Here is a 16,679-nt window from a genome sequence, read left to right on the forward strand (position 1 = left end):
ACCATATTTTGCGCTCTCCTCTTCCACCCTCATTAAAAGGTTCTTTAAATCCTCCTCACTTTCTGCCATCAAGGTTGTGTCATCTGCATATCTGAGATTGTTGATATTTCTTCCGGCAATCTTAATTCCGGTTTGGGATTCATCCAGCCCAGCCTTTCGCATGATGAATTCTGCATATAAGTTAAATAAGCAGGGAGACAATATACAGCCTGGTCGTACTCCTTTCCCAATTTTGAACCAATCAGTTGTTCCATATCCAGTTCTAACTGTAGCTTCTTGTCCCACATAGAGATTTCTCAGGAGACAGATGAGGTGATCAGGCACTCCCATTTCTTTAAGAACTTGCCATAGTTTGCTGTGGTCGACACAGTCAAAGGCTTTTGCATAGTCAATGAAGCAGAAGTAGATGTCTTTCTGGAACTCTCTAGCTTTCTCCATAATCCAGCACATGTTTGCAATTTGGTCTCTGGTTCCTCTGCCTCTTCTAAATCCAGCTTGCACTTCTGGGTCCACATACTGCTTGAGCCTTCCTTATAGAATTTGTTTTGATCTACAAGGCCAAACTTGCCAGTTGTTCCTTTTATCTCTTGATTCCCTACTTTAGCATTCCAATCCCCTATAATGAGAAGAACATCCTTCTTTGGTGTCATTTCTAGAAGGTGTTGTAAGTCTTCATAGAATTGGTCAATTTCAGTTTCTTCAGCACCAGTAGTTGGTGCATAAACTTGGATTACTGTGATGTTAAAAGGTCTGCCTTGGATTCGTATCAAGATCATTCTGTCATTTTTGAGATTGCATCCCAGTACAGCTTTCGCCACTTTTTTGTTGACTATGAGGGCCACTCCATATCTTTTATGGGATTCTTGCCCACAGTGGTAGATATGATGGTCATCTGAACTGAATTCGCCCATTCCCATCCATTTTAGTTCACTGATGCACAGGATGTCAATATTTATCCTTGCCATCTCATTTTTGACCACATCCAACTTACCCAGGTTCATGGTTCTTACATTCCAGGTTCCTATGCAATATTTTTCTTTACAGCTGTCAGGGGTTCAGGAGCAGAGGCGAGGGCAAGGGAGGAAACAGAGAGCGAGGGGGAGGAGGCAGAAGAAAGGATGAGTGATGACGACGACCCGAGATCTCCGAGTCTTTCCAGTGAATCAGAGGATTCACAAAAAGGAGCACCAGTGGCCAGGGCAAGGGGGGAGACTAGGGGGACACCCCAGGAAGATAGAGCCAGAGGGGACTCAGAGGAGAGCAGTTGGAAATCGGGACCAGCGTCACCGCCAGAGAGTAGGAAAGAGGAAGAGCGCCAGGGATCAAGCGCTGGCAGCTCGCAACAGGAGGGAGGGCACGTGTCAGGAGTGGCCACACCTTCATCGGGGAGCGAAGTGACGGTTAGACGGAAAGTGGAAGGTTGGGCGCGCGCGCCAAGTTCAAATGCACAGGAAGGTGGCGCAGTAGGCAGCCCGGAAAGGGAGCCAGGTCCTAAAGCCCGGCGCAAGGAGACAGGAGAGTCAGGGGGGTCAGCGTCAGAAGAATCCTGGAAGGAAGAGACCCAGGGGGGCAGAGGGACCCAGAGGAGAACTGTCAGGCGGAAAAGGTGGAGCAGGGCTAGGATATTAAGTTGGTGCGCAAGGGGCGGAGACTCAGACGGAGCTTCGCCGATCTAAGCATAAGACGTAGGGTTGCACGCAGCAGCTCGAGAATGGAGACTGTAACTCAATAAAGACTTTTATTTAACGATCGCTGGCTAGCGTGATCCTCTGTGAGCTCGGATCTGGAAGTAACCCTGACAACAGCATTGGACTTTCCTTTCGCTTCCAGGCATATCTGCAACTGAGCGACCTTTCGGCTTTGGCCCAGCCTCTTCATCAACTCTGAATCTACTTGTACTTGTCCTCCGCTCTTCCTCAGTAGCATGTTGGACGCCTTCCGACCTGAGCGGCTCATCTTCCAGCGTCATAACTTTTATATGCCTGTTGTTTTTGTCCATGGAGTTTTCTTGGCAGGGATACTGGAGTGGCTTGCCGGTTCCTCCTCCAGGTGGATCACGTTTGGTCAAAACTCTCCACTATGACCTGTTCATCTTGGGTGCCCTGCACGGCATAGCTCATAGCTTCTCTGAGTTCTTCAAGCCCCTTCGCCACGGCAAGGCAGTGATCCATGAAGGAGCCATTATGTCATAGTGTTTCATATATAGTTAGCTGCAAAAGAAAATATTTGATTATATATATAATCGTGAGACTGTTATCAAATTTCTCGCTCTTTACAGGAAGGAGATCGGCTGACTGATGAAGACTTATTCAAGTTCTTAGCTGATTACAAGAGATCGTCTTCTTTGCAGAGAAGAGTGAAATCTATACCAGGTACTTTTAATAATAAAGCTAGGTCCAGCCATATACAGTGACTGGATTCAGACAGGCTTTCCCAGCTCCATAAGCAATGGCTTATTATCCTGGTTTGGTCACTGACATTAAGCCACTGTCCACCATTTTGGACGCAGTGAGGAAATTGGGATTAATACAAGTCAGGAATGAAATACCTAAAGATGATGGCTGAAGGAAGAGCATTCCACACAGCACGCCTTCCCTGCTTCATAAACCCTGGTTTGTCAAGCTGAGAAAGATTATCCAAACCTGGCCAAGTTTGTTTCTTGGGATTCCTCAGGTGTTGGAGCAGGCAAGCCGTATTCCTGCTATTGGGGATTTGTGCTGGAGTATTTGCCTTGAAGGATTCATCTGTTCTCCTTGCCACCCCGGGCTTCTCTTAGCATTCCTTCTCCTGGGCTGAGGCTGAGGCTACCTTACCTCAGTTCATGTCATGTCATTATAATTTTCCCTAATCAATGCTTTACCTTTCCTCCCCATTCCCATTTGTTCCCCACTGCATCAAATGGCAGGTGGTCCTGTGAGAATCACCTCATGCTAAATATCCTGTGGAGGATGGTGTACCCAGTGTTCACACTCTCAGCCATCTCAGGCTGTGTACATGTTGAGACTATATGTGAATCAGAGTGTATTGACCTGTCTCATTTGTTAGATTTGGCATTTTCTTCTGTCTTGTTTATTTTTAATAAAGCATTTGTCTTTCATGTTACTATATTTTGTTTAAAGGATTGCTCAAGTTGGAGATCTCCCCTGCTTCAGAAGGTCTCAGTTGCTGCCTCAGCCCAGAGTTGTTGCTGGTGAAGCCGTTCCCTGAAAACCGCAGCCGGCCGCATAAAGAGATTCTGGAGTTTCCAGTACGAGAAGTCTATGTCCCCCACACTGTATATAGGTAAGAGGATTAACATGGTCAAGGTACATCCATTCTCTTCCTGGATTAGGACCCACATCTAAATCAAATGAGCTAGACCTCTTGTCTAGTTGGCATTACCAGGTAATGCTGTTGAAGACATACAGGGAAAGTAATTCATAGCAAAGTTAATCAGACAATAAATGTTGAAGTATAACTAGCTGAGGTTGCTGAATGCCTCCTCAAACTTTATTTGTGGTAATTCTAGTGACAGAGAACAGCTATTGCATGTGGGGGGGGGGTGGCCCAGTCAAGATGCACCCTGGGAGAGGATTTGAGAAAAGTCTCGCCCCTTTCCTGGGAGCCACTGCATTTCCATAAAAAAATCTGCCTCCTTTTCTGAGGCAACTGTGAACAATCGGGATAAAATGTTAAGTGGCTTTTGAAAGGATTAAAAATGTCCTCCTTGTATGCTCAGTGCCCCTCTGCAAATATCCCAACTGTCTTCATTTACCCAGGATAGCCACTGACTTCTGGTTATGTATGGTTGTCCACATCTGGAGAGATTGGGAGTGGGGGGGTGCTCTTCTAAAATTCTGGTAAGGAGAATTGCTTGGACCTCCTGGTCTTGAAAGGTTAAATCTGTACGCAGGGGGTACGGAAGACAAGTGCCATCTGTCCTGAGTCTGTGTGCATGCCAATGCGTGTTCATGAACACTTAATACACCATCCAGCACGCTGCCTGCAATTGCACAATTCAACTGATGAGGTTTGTTTTGAATAGTCAGCAGCCTATCATCAGGCAAATAAGTAAAACACTTGTGTCTATTCAGTGTGCTGTTTGCTTATACGTGTGTGCAGAATAGGCTATGAATGAATGAATACAGCTTATAAATGGCTGAGACTTTTGGAATGTGCAGTGGATGGGCAATGTGGTAGTGATCCTTGACACGAAAACAAGAGTCTTACGCAGTACATTTTGTGCTCATTTCCACCTGTGAAATGTTAAGAGGGTGTGCATGCCAGATATTAACACCCATTGCATTCAAAACAACAACAACAACTTATTTATACCCTGCCCTGGACACAGAACTGACCTGCACCTCCATGGACAGCTGTGAGTCCAAAATGACTCCCAGGCTGCGCACCTAGTCCTTCAGGGGCACAGTTACCCCATTCAGGACCAGGGAGTCCTGCCCACCTGCCCACCTCCTGTCCCTCAAGAACAATACTTCTATCTTATCAGGATTCAGCCACAATCTGTTGGCCGCCATCCATCCTCTAACCGCCTCCAGACACTCACACAGGACCTTCACTGGTTCTGATTTGAAAGAGAGGTAGAGCTGGGTATCATCCGCATACTGATGAACACCCAGCCCAACCCCCCGATGATTTCTCCCAGTGGCTGCATGCAGATGTTAAAAAGCACGGGCGAGAGGACAGAACCCTGAGGCACCCCACAAGTGAGAGCCCAGGGGTCTGAAACACTCATCCACAGGAGGAGTGCACGCCTCCAGGCCAGGAGAGGCGAGTCACCTGTGGACCGGGGCCGCCCTATGCCTCGGGGCAGATAAAAGCCAGCCAGCCCCAGTCCCAGCTTGCAGGAGCAACATTGTTGGTAGCCTGTTCCTGCTCTTCTGCCAGAGTTCCTGACCTCACCTGACTCCCTGCCTTGGACCCAGCTTCAGCTTTGACGGACAGCCTCCATACTGCACCCTCGACCTCGGACTGGACTCAGACCTCGCTGCATGGTTAACCCTCAGGACCAGCACAGCCATATTGGCCGCATCTAAAGATGTTTTTTTAAGAAGCGGTTTGATAACCGCCTCTTTCAGGGGGTCTGGGAAGGCTCCCTCACAGAGAAAAGCATTCACCACCCCGCCAAGCCCATTGCCCAGCTCTTCCCAGCTTGCTTTTATAAGCCAGGATGGGCAAGGATCAAGGAGTCAGGTGGTTGGTTTCACTTGTCTAAGCAGCCTGTCCACATCCTCAGAGGTAACAGACTAGATGGGTCTCTAGCACTCTCCCACCCTGGCCCTGAATCTGAGTGACTTTATCTGCAAAAAACTTTGCAAAATCATTGCAGGAGATCATGTGGTCCGTACTGGGCCCCGATGGAGCAGGTGGTTCCACTAAATTGTACACCACCTGAAAGAGTCTCCTGCTACTGTTTTCTGCAGATGCAATAGAGGCGGTGAAGAAGGTCTTCTTCGCCATCACTGTCGCAACTTGGTAGGCTCGACATTGAGCTCTAACCCGTGTCCGGTCCGATTCAAAATGCCACCAGCACTTTAGCTGTCTCAGCAATTGTTTCATTGCCCTCAGCTCCGGGGAAAACCATGGGGCTGTCCGGACTCCAGTGTGGTGTAGTGGTTAAGAGCGGTAGTCATGTAATCTGGGTAACCGGGTTCGCATCTCCGCTCCTCCACATGCAGCTGCTGGGTGACCTTGGGCCAGTCACACTTCTTTGAAGTCTCTCAGCCCCACTCACCTCACAGAGTGTTTGTTGTGGGGGAGGAAGGGAAAGGAGAATGTTAGCCGCTTTGAGACTCCTGAAGGGGAGTGAAAGGCGGGATATCAAATCCAAACTCCTCTTCTTCTTCTCCATGCAATCGGAGAGGGTGCTTTGGAGCCAGACAGTCAATAGCGCGTGTTAACTCTGCATTCCAGAGGACCACCAGGGAATCAGCTGAGAGGCCATCAACATGGGATAAAACATCCCCTACCCCTCTCTGGAAACCATTTGGATCCATTAAGTGGTGGGGGCGGACCATCCGAATCTGTCCCACCTCCCTGCAGAGGCCTGCTGAAGTTTTATTTCTCTAGTAGAAATGACTGAAATTGCCTAACCTACTGTTTCCATACCACTGTTCTGTGTACTCAGTAATTTGGGGTGCAAATCCTAGAATACAGATGAAGATTATTAATTTTTGCTTGAAGGCCAGATTTCCTCTGGGGGTCGCAAGCCAGCAGTGGGTGTGACCAAGACAAAAGTGGGCATCCCCATCTTACTCACTGTGTGTGCATGTACACACACACAGTACAGCACATCCCACCCAAATGCATGCATTCATCACACACAGAGACATACATGCATAATTTGCATTCAACACACACATTCAGAGAGTCTCCCAGCATAATCTCTGCAATCCCTGTTTCCTTCCTGCAACTTCTGCTTCTAAAATCAATAATTTGGATCAAAGTATACATTCCTCTGTTGCCCACCCCCAAACAATCCAGAGAAATGCCAGGGAGGCCAGCGGCCTTTGTCTGGCTCAGTTCTCCAAAAGGATATGGGAGAATGTGATGCTAATGTCTAATAGCAAGATGGAGGTCTATCAAGCTGCTTTATAGAAGTGAGTCATGGGCACTGGTGCCAACTTCAGTGGGCACTGGGTGCCTGGCACCCACAGTTCTTTTGTTGTGGGTGCCCAGCCTCTGCCACCCACTAGCTTTGCCCCCCCCCACCACTGCGGCGCCCCAGCACCACCCAGCATCCCACCCTGCCACTACCGCCCAGCCTTCTTCCCCTGCCACCGCCACTCACCAGCACCGCCTTAACTCCAGCACTCAGGTGCCATGGTGGTGACTGGGCTGGGGCCTGTGTCTTCATCATGGGGCCTTTGTTGGGGCCCACTATGGCCACAGATGGAGGTTGCGCAGCGGCCAGAGTCCTCATGGCAGAGGTGCAGGCCCCGGTCCAGGTGGGTGGCACTGGAACACGCAGTGTGCGCATGCTGGGCACCCACGGTGTGGGGCCCAAGTTGGTGCAGTGTGGGTCAAGTTCAAACCGTCGGGAGTGACACCTCAACTCCTTCCACATGTGCTGCATCAGGAATATTTGGGGTATCAAATGGCAGGACAGAATTCTAAACAAATACAAAAATGACATAAAATTATCTCTTGGTTTTCTGAAATTTCATTTCCCCCCAGAAATCTTCTATATGTGTATCCACAACGGCTGAATTTTGCAAACCGCCTGGCTTCAGGCCGGAATATTACCATTAAGATACAGTTTATGTGTGGAGAAGACCCTGCCTGTGCAATGCCGGTAAGATTGTTTATTGTACATTTCTAGCCAAAATAAAAATATCCAGCATTTTAAATTTAAAAGTAGTCCATTAATTTCAGTTACAGATAGGTAGCCGTGTTGGTCTGCCATAGTCAAAATAAAAAAATTCCTTCCAGTAGCACCTTAAAGACCAACTAAGTTAGTTCTTGGGACAAACTGGAACGTGTCCAGAGGAGAGCAACCAAAATGGTCAAAGGCCTGGAAACGATGCCTTATGAGGAACGGCTAAGGGAGCTGGGCATGTTTAGCCTGGAGAAGAGGAGGTTAAGGGGTGATATGATAGCCATGTTCAAATATATAAAAGGATGTCACATAGAGGAGGGAGAAAGGTTGTTTTCTACTGCTCCAGAGAAGCGGACACGGAGCAATGGATCCAAACTACAAGAAAGAAGATTCCACCTAAACATTAGGAAGAACTTCCTGACAGTAAGAGCTGTTCGACAGTGGAATTTGCTGCCAAGGAGTGTGGTGGAGTCTCCCACTTTGGAGGTCTTTAAGCAGAGGCTTGACAACCATATGTCAGGAGTGCTCTGATGGTGTTTCCTGCTTGGCAGGGGGTTGGACTCGATGGCCCTTGTGGTCTCTTCCAACTCTATGATTCTATGATTCTATGATTCTATGATTCTATGATTCTTGGTATGAGCTTTCGTGTGCATGCATATCTGAATATCTGAATATCTGATATGTGCATATCTGAAGAAGTGTGCATGCACACGAAAGCTCATACCAAGAACTAACTTAGTTGGTCTTTAAGGTGCTACTGGAATTAATTTCAGTGTAAGACTGAACCAATTTATAACAACATATATTTACTAGGTGGCAAAACAGATCAGATAGCAGCCGAGCTAATAAAAGCTGAAATCAACTATGGTGAGATCTAAATGCAATAATAAATATTTTTAAAATGTTCATGTACTACCAATTAAAGCCATTTCTGTTAACAAGTCAACTTTAGTTTTTATATTTTAAATTAGCATTCACATGACCTGAGCCTGATCCAAACCTGACCCTGTCTTCAAATGAATGCTTAATACTGACGCATTATGTTATAACCATATCTTTATGTCTTGGTCATTTTTTAATTAATGTTGTTTAATGTATTATGTTTTGTCATGTAGGTCATTTTTGGGAAATCCTCAGGTCCAGAATTTGTTGCAGAAGTTTGCACACCTGTTACATATCATAACAAGTAAGGTTATCATTACCATCTATGACATGGGTCGGCAAACTAAGGCCTGCAGGCCAGATCAGGCCCAATTGCCTTCTATTTTATTTTTTATTCAAAGTTATAACAAGACATATTATCCAAAAACATATCCTTATTCCCCCCCCCATTTTTCCTCCCCCCCAGGAAACCCCCCCCACTCTTGACTTCCCTCAGTTCCAGCCTTTGGTTTCTCTAATATTGCTATTTTCTGCATGTTACTCAAACTTTTTAGCTGATTATTATCAGTAAAAAAAATTGTGGATGTTTATTCAAAACCTGCCAAGGAGTCCAATTCGCTTTGTTGCGTCTTCAGATACTTTGTGAAAGGTTCCCATTCATCCTTAAAGTTACAGTTATCCTTGTCCCATAGCTTATATGTCAATTTTGCCAGTTCTGCATAGTCCATCAATTTTCCTTGCCATGATTCTTTAGTTGGGCCCAATTGCCTTCTAGATCTGGCCCACGGATGGTCCGGGAATTGCCACGTGGATTGCCAGCACGCACGTACTTTCCCTCTCCCTCACATGGCGGCGATTTACTCCTCAGGGACGGAGCAATCTTGTCCCACGCCAGGCAACGCTGTGAAGGGGGGGTGTGACACTGGCTGCCAGCTGCTGCTGCTGCTGCTGCTGCGCTTTCCTCCTCCTCCCTCAGTCTGCCCTTCCTTCCTTCTCCGTGCCCCTTTTCCACCCGCTTTCTTCATTGCCACCTGCCTGCCTGCCTCCCTCCTTCATTCCTCCCATGGCGTTCAGGTGGGTTGTTGCAGTGGCTGCGGCCGTCGCTTGTGCGTTGGCGGGTGGCTCTGTCTTCTCTGTGATTCCTCTCAGGAAGCAGAAGAAGCAGCAGCAGCAGCAGGTGGTGAGTAAAAGCTCCAGCGATGCCCCAGTTGCCCTACCTCCATCCACGGCTCCTCCGCCGGGGCTGTTGCTTCTGTCTTCGCTGGCCAACTCAGCCTCCTACCCAGGACCAGACCGTGTCATTACTGAAGAGGCAGGTTTAGTTGTTTTTTGAAGACTATCCCTGCCTCCGGGTCTGGTCCTGACCGGAAAGATACTGGAATCAGCAAGGGAAACCCACATGACCTGAAAGTGTTGCTCTGCAATGCCAGGTCAATGATTCAGTGCCATCCACGACCTGATTGTGTATGGTGGATTTGACCTGACATGTGTGACAGAGACTTGGTTGGGTGAAGCAGATGGGCCTGTCCTTGCTGCTGCTTGTCCACCAGGTTTCTCTTACACACAGCAACCCAGGTCATATGGGCAGGGTGGGATTTTTTGCAGTGATTTTTAGGAAGTCACTACCGTAGTTTACACTGGGCATCCTATTGGGAAGACCCAATTTTCTGAGTGCATGTTCTGGAAGTTGGGCAATAGGGGCAGTACAGGATTCCTTTTTGTGTATCAACCTCCCTGCTGCACCAAGGATTCCCTGCCCGAGCTGCTTCAGGTCGTGGTGGATGTGTTCCTGAAGACATCTAGTTTGGTTGTCCTGGGGGATTTTAACATCCATGCCGACACGAACTTACAAGGGGCCACGCAGGACTTCGTGGAAAGCATGGCCTCCATTGGGCTGTCCCTGAATAAGTTTGGCCCAACTCATAGCCATATACATGCATTAGACCTGGTGTTCACTTCTACAGTTGTGGGTGATCTGACACTAAGTAAAAGCGAAACAAAAGAAGTGCCATGGTTAGGTCACTTCCTGGTGCAACTGGACTTCTCTGCGACCCATCCCCTCTGCAGGGAGGTGGGACTGATTCGGATGGTCCGCCCCTGCCACTTAATGGATCCAGTTGGTGAGGAGATTTCACCCCTCCCATATCCAAGAATCTCCTGATGAGTCTGCTGATTCTCCAGAGAGGAGGGGCGGTGTTCTGCTCTCTACTTATTCTGCTCCAGCACCAAATCAAAGAGTCAGTCAGTCAGTGTCGGAGAGAGAGAGACTGAGTGTTAGCGATTGTGTGTATAGATAAGGTTGCTGCTAAGAGCAGCTGCAGACACTCAGTGCAGTTTATGCTTAGACCTCATTAAGCTCTGTATAGTTGTATAATAGTTGTAGATACAATGGTGCCTCGCAAGACGAAATTAATCCGTTCCGCGAGTCTCTTCGTCTAGCGGTTTTTTCGTCTTGCGAAGCAACCCTATTAGCGGCTTAGCGCTATTAGCGGTTTAGCGGCTATTAAAGGCTTAGCGGCTAAAAGGCTATTAGCGGCTTAGTGGCTTAGAAAAGGGGGGGAGCGGAAAAAATCGCAAGACTCGCAAGACTTTTTCATTTTGCGAAGCAAGCCCATAGGGAAATTCGTCTTGCGAAGCGCATCGAAAAACGGAAAACCCTTTCGTCTAGCGGGTTTTTCGTCTTGCGAGGCATTCGTCTTGCGGGGCACCACTGTAGAATAAAGAAGATATTCTACAGAGCTGCTCTCCGAGTCGTTTATGCTCTGCTAGACTCTGCTGTACTCTGCTGTGCGACGACGGTCTTCTTGTGGAAGTGAATCTGGTGCTCACAACTCTAAGCTGTGAGTCCACAGCACTTTGACCTGTTCCTGTGCAGAAGGTGGTCTCTGGAAGTGCTACCCAGCTTGCCTAGCTCAGTCGGGGCTGAAGTGGATGAGTCCAGTCGGTGGCACTGGCTCAAGGGCGATGCTGACAGTTGGCTTCCAGAGAGTGGTAGGGCATGTTTTATCCCATGTTGATGGCCTCTCAGCTGATTCCCTGGTTGTCCTCTGGAATGCGGAGTTAACCAGGGCTATTGACTGTCTGGTTCCGAAGTACCCTCTCCGAATGCATGGAGTCTGGACAGCACCATGGTTTTCCCCTGAGCCAAGGGCAATGGAACAATCGCTGAGACAGCTAGAGTGCCGGTGGCGGATAACTCATTTTGAATCAGACCAGACACGGCCTAGAGCTCAATCTGGAGCCTACCAAGTGGCAATGGTGATGGTGAAGAGGACCTTCTTCACCACCTGTGTTGCATCTGCAGAAAACAACAGGAGACTCTTTCAGGTGGTTCACAATTTATTGGAACCACCTTCGTCGCCGGAGCCTGGTACAGACCCCAAGATCTCCTGCAATGCTTTCGCAAAGTTTTTTGCAGATAAAGTCACTCAGATTCAGAAGGAGGTAGACTCCACTGTGGGAGCAGGGCCGGGGTGGGAGAGTGCTGGAGTCCTGTCTAGTCATGTTACACGGGATCAATTCCAATCTGTTACCTACGAAGAAGGGGACAGGCTGCTTAGATAAGTGAAACCGACCACCTGTCTCCTTGATCTTTGCCCATCCTGGCTAATAAAAGCGAGCCGGGAAGGGCTGGGCAATGGGTACTGCGGGGTGGTGAATGCTTCCCTCTGGGAGGGAGCCTTCCCAGACCCGCTGAAAGAGGCAGTCATTAAAACGCTTCTTTAAAAAAAGATCTTCACACCCAGCCAATATGGCCAACTATTGCCCAGTCTCAAATCTACCAATGTTGGGCAATGTCAGGTTTAGTGCTTCTCCCACACAAGACGCTGGCAGTTTAAGTAGCTGAGGTTTATTTCTCAATAACAGGCTTACAGCAGTCCAAGCTCATCCTTCGCCATTGGAGTCAGTTGACTTGACTGGCTTCTGACCCTTCCCAGGCCAGATATACGCCACGTCCTTGCCCACCTCTGCTCTAATTGCCTCCTACTTCTTGGTGTCTCAGATGCAACTAATTCCTCCTCCTCTGGAGGTGGAGACTCAGGTGCAGCCAATTCCTCTTCCTCTGGAGATTCCTTGCTACTAGTAAACTCCTCCCTCCACCCTCTTTGTTTGGGCTTGTGCAGGAAACAGTGGTGGAACTCTCTCTGCAGTAATGGGGCATGCACATCCTCTGCCTTCTGCCAATAATTATCCTCAGGCCCATAACCTTTCCAGGCAACTAAGTATTGCAGCTTCCTCCTGCAGAGCTGAGAATCCAGTATTGCTTCTATCTCGTATATCTCCTCTCCCTCCACCATTACCTGTGGTGGAGGAGGTTGTCTAGGTTTCTGATATTGATGGGCTGGTGTGATCGGTGATAGGAGAGCCCTATGGAATATGGGGTGTATTTTCATAGAATTTGGTAGTTTGAGCTGGAACGATGCAGGGTTAATTTGTTCCACTACCTCAAACAGCCCTACCCTTCGTGGTCCTAACTTCTTGCACCTCCCTTTCTGAGGCAAATCCTTGGTGTACAACCATACTTGATCTCCCACCTTGATCGCAGGCCCTGACTGACTGTACTCGTCTACACTCCTCTTGTACACTACCTTGGTGGTGTCTAGCTGCTCCCTCAATAATCTGTGTAAGGTCTGCATTTCTTCCACAAGGTGCTCCGCTGCCAACACCGACAGGTTACTCCAAGGGTCTGGGAATGCTCTTGGGTGTTGTCTGTAGTTGTCTGTAGGCTACAAATGGAGCTTGCTGGGTTGACGCGGCACAGCATTATTGTAGGCGAACTCTGCCAGTCCCAACTTGTCCACCCAGCCCTCCTGCTGATAATTAACATAACAGCAAAGGTACTGTTGCAGTGTCGCATTGGTTCTTTCCAACTCTCCTTTGGTTTGAGGGTGTCTTGATGAGGTCAGGCACACTTCCACGTCCAACAGCTGTATCATCTTCTAAACCAGCAAAGTGAATTGTGTACCTCTGTCTGAAATAACCCTCAATGGCAATCCGTGCAACTTAAACACGTGGTCCACAACATCTGCACCATTTTTGTGAATAAGTCCACCACCACCACCACCCATATCATGGTCTGTTTCCTTGACTCTGGCAGATCTGTGATGAAATCCATTGCGACTGTCTCCCAAGGTCCTTGCGGGGTGGGAAGCAGCTGTAGCAATCCGGAAGGTGCTTCCCTCAGCGTTTTTGCCCGCTGGCAGGTCTCTCACACTCTCACATACTCTTTTGTCTCTTCTCACACTTTTGGCCACCTGAATCGCCTCATGAGCTGATACAGTGCCTTGTAGTATCCAAAATGACCCACCGTAGGGTTATCATGACACTTGTAGCACTCAAGCCTGAAGTTCTTCCGCCGAAACAGAGTGCCTCCCCCTTGAACAGTAAACCGTCTTTCTCACTGAAGCCCTCAACGCTGTCCCCATTTCCTCACATTGCTTCTACTTTATCTCATATGAACTCATCCACTACCGTCTGCCTCTTAAACTTTGCAAGGTCCACTACCTATGCCGCTGCCAGTTGCAGTTGGTCTGGTTTCAACATATATTTCAACTCGGTGTCTGGCTCTCTCTCCAAGTAGTCAGGCTTTTGGAACGGAGCATCTGCTCTCTGATTTTGGGGTCCCGGTACATATCTTATCCGGAAGTTGAATTGGGCAAAAAACTCTGCCCATTGGATCTGTCTCTGATTCAGGTGCCTCTCAGTTCTCCAGTACTCCAAGTTCTTGTGGTCGGTGTGCACCTCTACTGGGTGTTGGGCTGCTTTGAGCAGATGCCTCCACACGCCCAGAGCTTCCTTTATGGCGAGCAATTCTCTTTCCCAACTTCTGAGAATGAAATGCACACAGTCTCAGATCTCCATTCCTGTCCTGCCACAGTTCTTTATTCGGAGTGTCTTCATTCTTCCATCCTTGTGCTATTAAAACTCTTGCTACCGTTGTCACATACATGAAAATATTTTTCAATTTCCTTGGCAGGTCTTTTCCTACAATCCCTAACAAAAATGCTTCAGGTTTTTTTTTACAAATGTTAAATGGAACATTTTCTTCAACTCATTATATATCATTTCCCAATTTTCAAATTTTTTTGCTACAATCCCACCACATATGGTAAAAAGTCCTCCTCTGCTGCTCTCTCAGTCCCAGCTGTAAGGATGATTGCACAAGCTCTTCCAAGGATTCAAGAGGCCCTATTCTCGATAACTCGTCCAAAATCGATTCACTCAGTGCAGCCACAGGTTTACTGTCTAGCTGCCAGCCCAGTTTTTGAACTAACAAGCTGAATGAAGTACAATAGGCAGAGACAGAATTATTGCCCTGGTGTAGATTCAGCAGCTGCTGCTCTGCTGCTGCATTCTTAAACATACAATTCATCATCTGCAGAAACTCGCTCAGATGTGATAGGGCATGGTGCTTACTAGCCATAAGCGGCATTGCCTTCCAGCTGGCTGATTACATAGGCAATTTTTTCCTTATCAGACTGAAACTCAGTGTCAGGTGTACGTGTAGGAGCTAGGCCCTGTGACCAATAGGACTTTGCAGGACTGAGGCCTTCCCAAGTTTGTTCTGAAGAGGCAAGGCGCAGCCTCACAGGTGAGGCTGATTGGTAACTCACAGCACCTGGTGGAAGACCTGGGAAGGGATGTAAGGTCAGCATTTTCCTTCAGCTCTTTGCCACAGCAACACGTTTCCTGCCTTGCTGTGATTGGCTTCTTGCTTCCTGATCCTTGAACCTCGGCTTCTTGACTCCTTGCTTCCTTACCCTCAGACTCCTGGCTTCCTGACTCCTGGCTTCTGGACCCCCATTCCTGCTCCCACCCTGTCATCTTACCCCCATTCCTGACGTCCCCTGCCAGGACTTTGATCGCCCATGAACCGGACCGTGACACTCAGCTTCCTTCGGGACCAAATAATACAACAACTTCGTTTTAAAGGCGATATAATCATCAGGCTTACTAGAGAATCTTGTAGGGCCAGGCACCTACTCTGAGTGTCCTCTCTGCTTCTGACTGCCTTCTCTGTTCTCCCAATGCTCCAGTTAACAAACCCACTTGTGCTTTTAGCTGCCAGCTGTATTGTTGCACTTCCTCTAGAGGGTCCCTTGGTTCAGCCCCCACAGCTCACTCAGCTCCAGCTTCCGCTGGGTTTACTGCCACCGGCACTTGACCTTCCATGGCTGCTTACTGTTGTACGTTGGTGTGTGGGAGTTTTGAGTCAAGTCAAGCTGTCAGGTTTAGCGCTTCTCCCACGCAAGACACGGGACACTGGCAGTTTAAGTAGCTGAGGTTTATTTCTCAATAACAGGCTTATAGCAGTCCAAGCTTCCACAACTCATTCTTTGCCGTCGGAGTCAGTTGACTCGACTGGCTTCTGACAACCTCCCAAGGCCAGATATACGCCATGTCCTCTCCCGCCTCCTGCTGGCCTGCCTCTGCTCTAATCGCTTGCTCCGCCTCCCACTTCCTGGCGACAGGGGCAGCCAATTCCTCCTCCTCTGGAGGTGGAGACTCAGGGGCAGCCAATTCCTCCTCCTCTGGAGGTGGAGACTCAGGGGCAGCCAATTCCTCCTCCTCTGGAGGTGGAGACTCAGGGGCAGCCAATTCCTCCTCCTCTGGAGGTGGAGACTCAGGGGCAGCCAATTCCTCCTCCTCTAGAGGTGGAGACTCAGGGGCAGCCAATTCCTCCTCCTCTGGAGGTGGAGACTCAGGTGCAGCCAATTCCTCCTCCTCTGGAGGTGGAGACTCAGGGGCAGCCAATTCCTCCTCCTCTAGAGGTGGAGACTCAGGTGCAGCCAATTCCTCCTCCTCTGGAGGTGGAGACTCAGGGGCAGCCAATTCCTCCTCCTCTAGAGGTGGAGACTCAGGGGCAGCCAATTCCTCCTCCTCTGGAGGTGGAGACTCAGGTGCAGCCAATTCCTCCTCCTCTGGAGGTGGAGACTCAGGGGCAGCCAATTCCTCCTCCTCTGGAGGTGGAGACTCAGGGGCAGCCAATTCCTCCTCCTCTGGAGGTGGAGACTCAGGGGCAGCCAATTCCTCCTCCTCTGGAGGTGGAGACTCAGGGGCAGCCAATTCCTCCTCCTCTGGAGGTGGAGACTCAGGGGCAGCCAATTCCTCCTCCTCTAGAGGTGGAGACTCAGGGGCAGCCAATTCCTCCTCCTCTGGAGGTGGAGACTCAGGTGCAGCCAATTCCTCCTCCTCTGGAGGTGGAGACTCAGGGGCAGCCAATTCCTCCTCCTCTGGAGGTGGAGACTCAGGTGCAGCCAATTCCTCCTCCTCTGGAGGTGGAGACTCAGGGGCAGCCAATTCCTCCTCCTCTAGAGGTGGAGACTCAGGGGCAGCCAATTCCTCCTCCTCTGGAGGTGGAGACTCAGGTGCAGCCAATTCCTCCTCCTCTGGAGGTGGAGACTCAGGGGCAGCCAATTCCTCCTCCTCTGGAGGTGGAGACTCAGGGGCAGCCAATTCCTCCTCCTCTGGAGGTGGAGAC

At 49.0% G+C, this 16,679-nt stretch overlaps 1 protein-coding gene across 4 annotated transcripts in view; it reads left to right on the plus strand.

Annotated features, from left to right (window-relative positions):
• DOCK8 (dedicator of cytokinesis 8) overlaps positions 1-16,679 on the plus strand; it is a 168,055-nt gene that overhangs the window by 47,008 nt on the left and 104,368 nt on the right. For all 4 annotated transcript variants that reach the window (XM_082241467.1, XM_082241468.1, XM_082241469.1 and 1 more), the window contains 4 exons: positions 2,279-2,372; positions 3,120-3,282; positions 7,174-7,291; positions 8,431-8,501. In XM_082241467.1, the coding sequence (XP_082097593.1) occupies positions 2,279-2,372; positions 3,120-3,282; positions 7,174-7,291; positions 8,431-8,501 (446 nt within the window). The remainder of the gene's footprint in view (positions 1-2,278; positions 2,373-3,119; positions 3,283-7,173; positions 7,292-8,430; positions 8,502-16,679) is intronic.

This window comes from Podarcis vaucheri (genome assembly GCF_965113315.1).
Source record: "Podarcis vaucheri genome assembly, chromosome: 11".
Lineage (NCBI taxonomy): Eukaryota > Metazoa > Chordata > Lepidosauria > Squamata > Lacertidae > Podarcis > Podarcis vaucheri.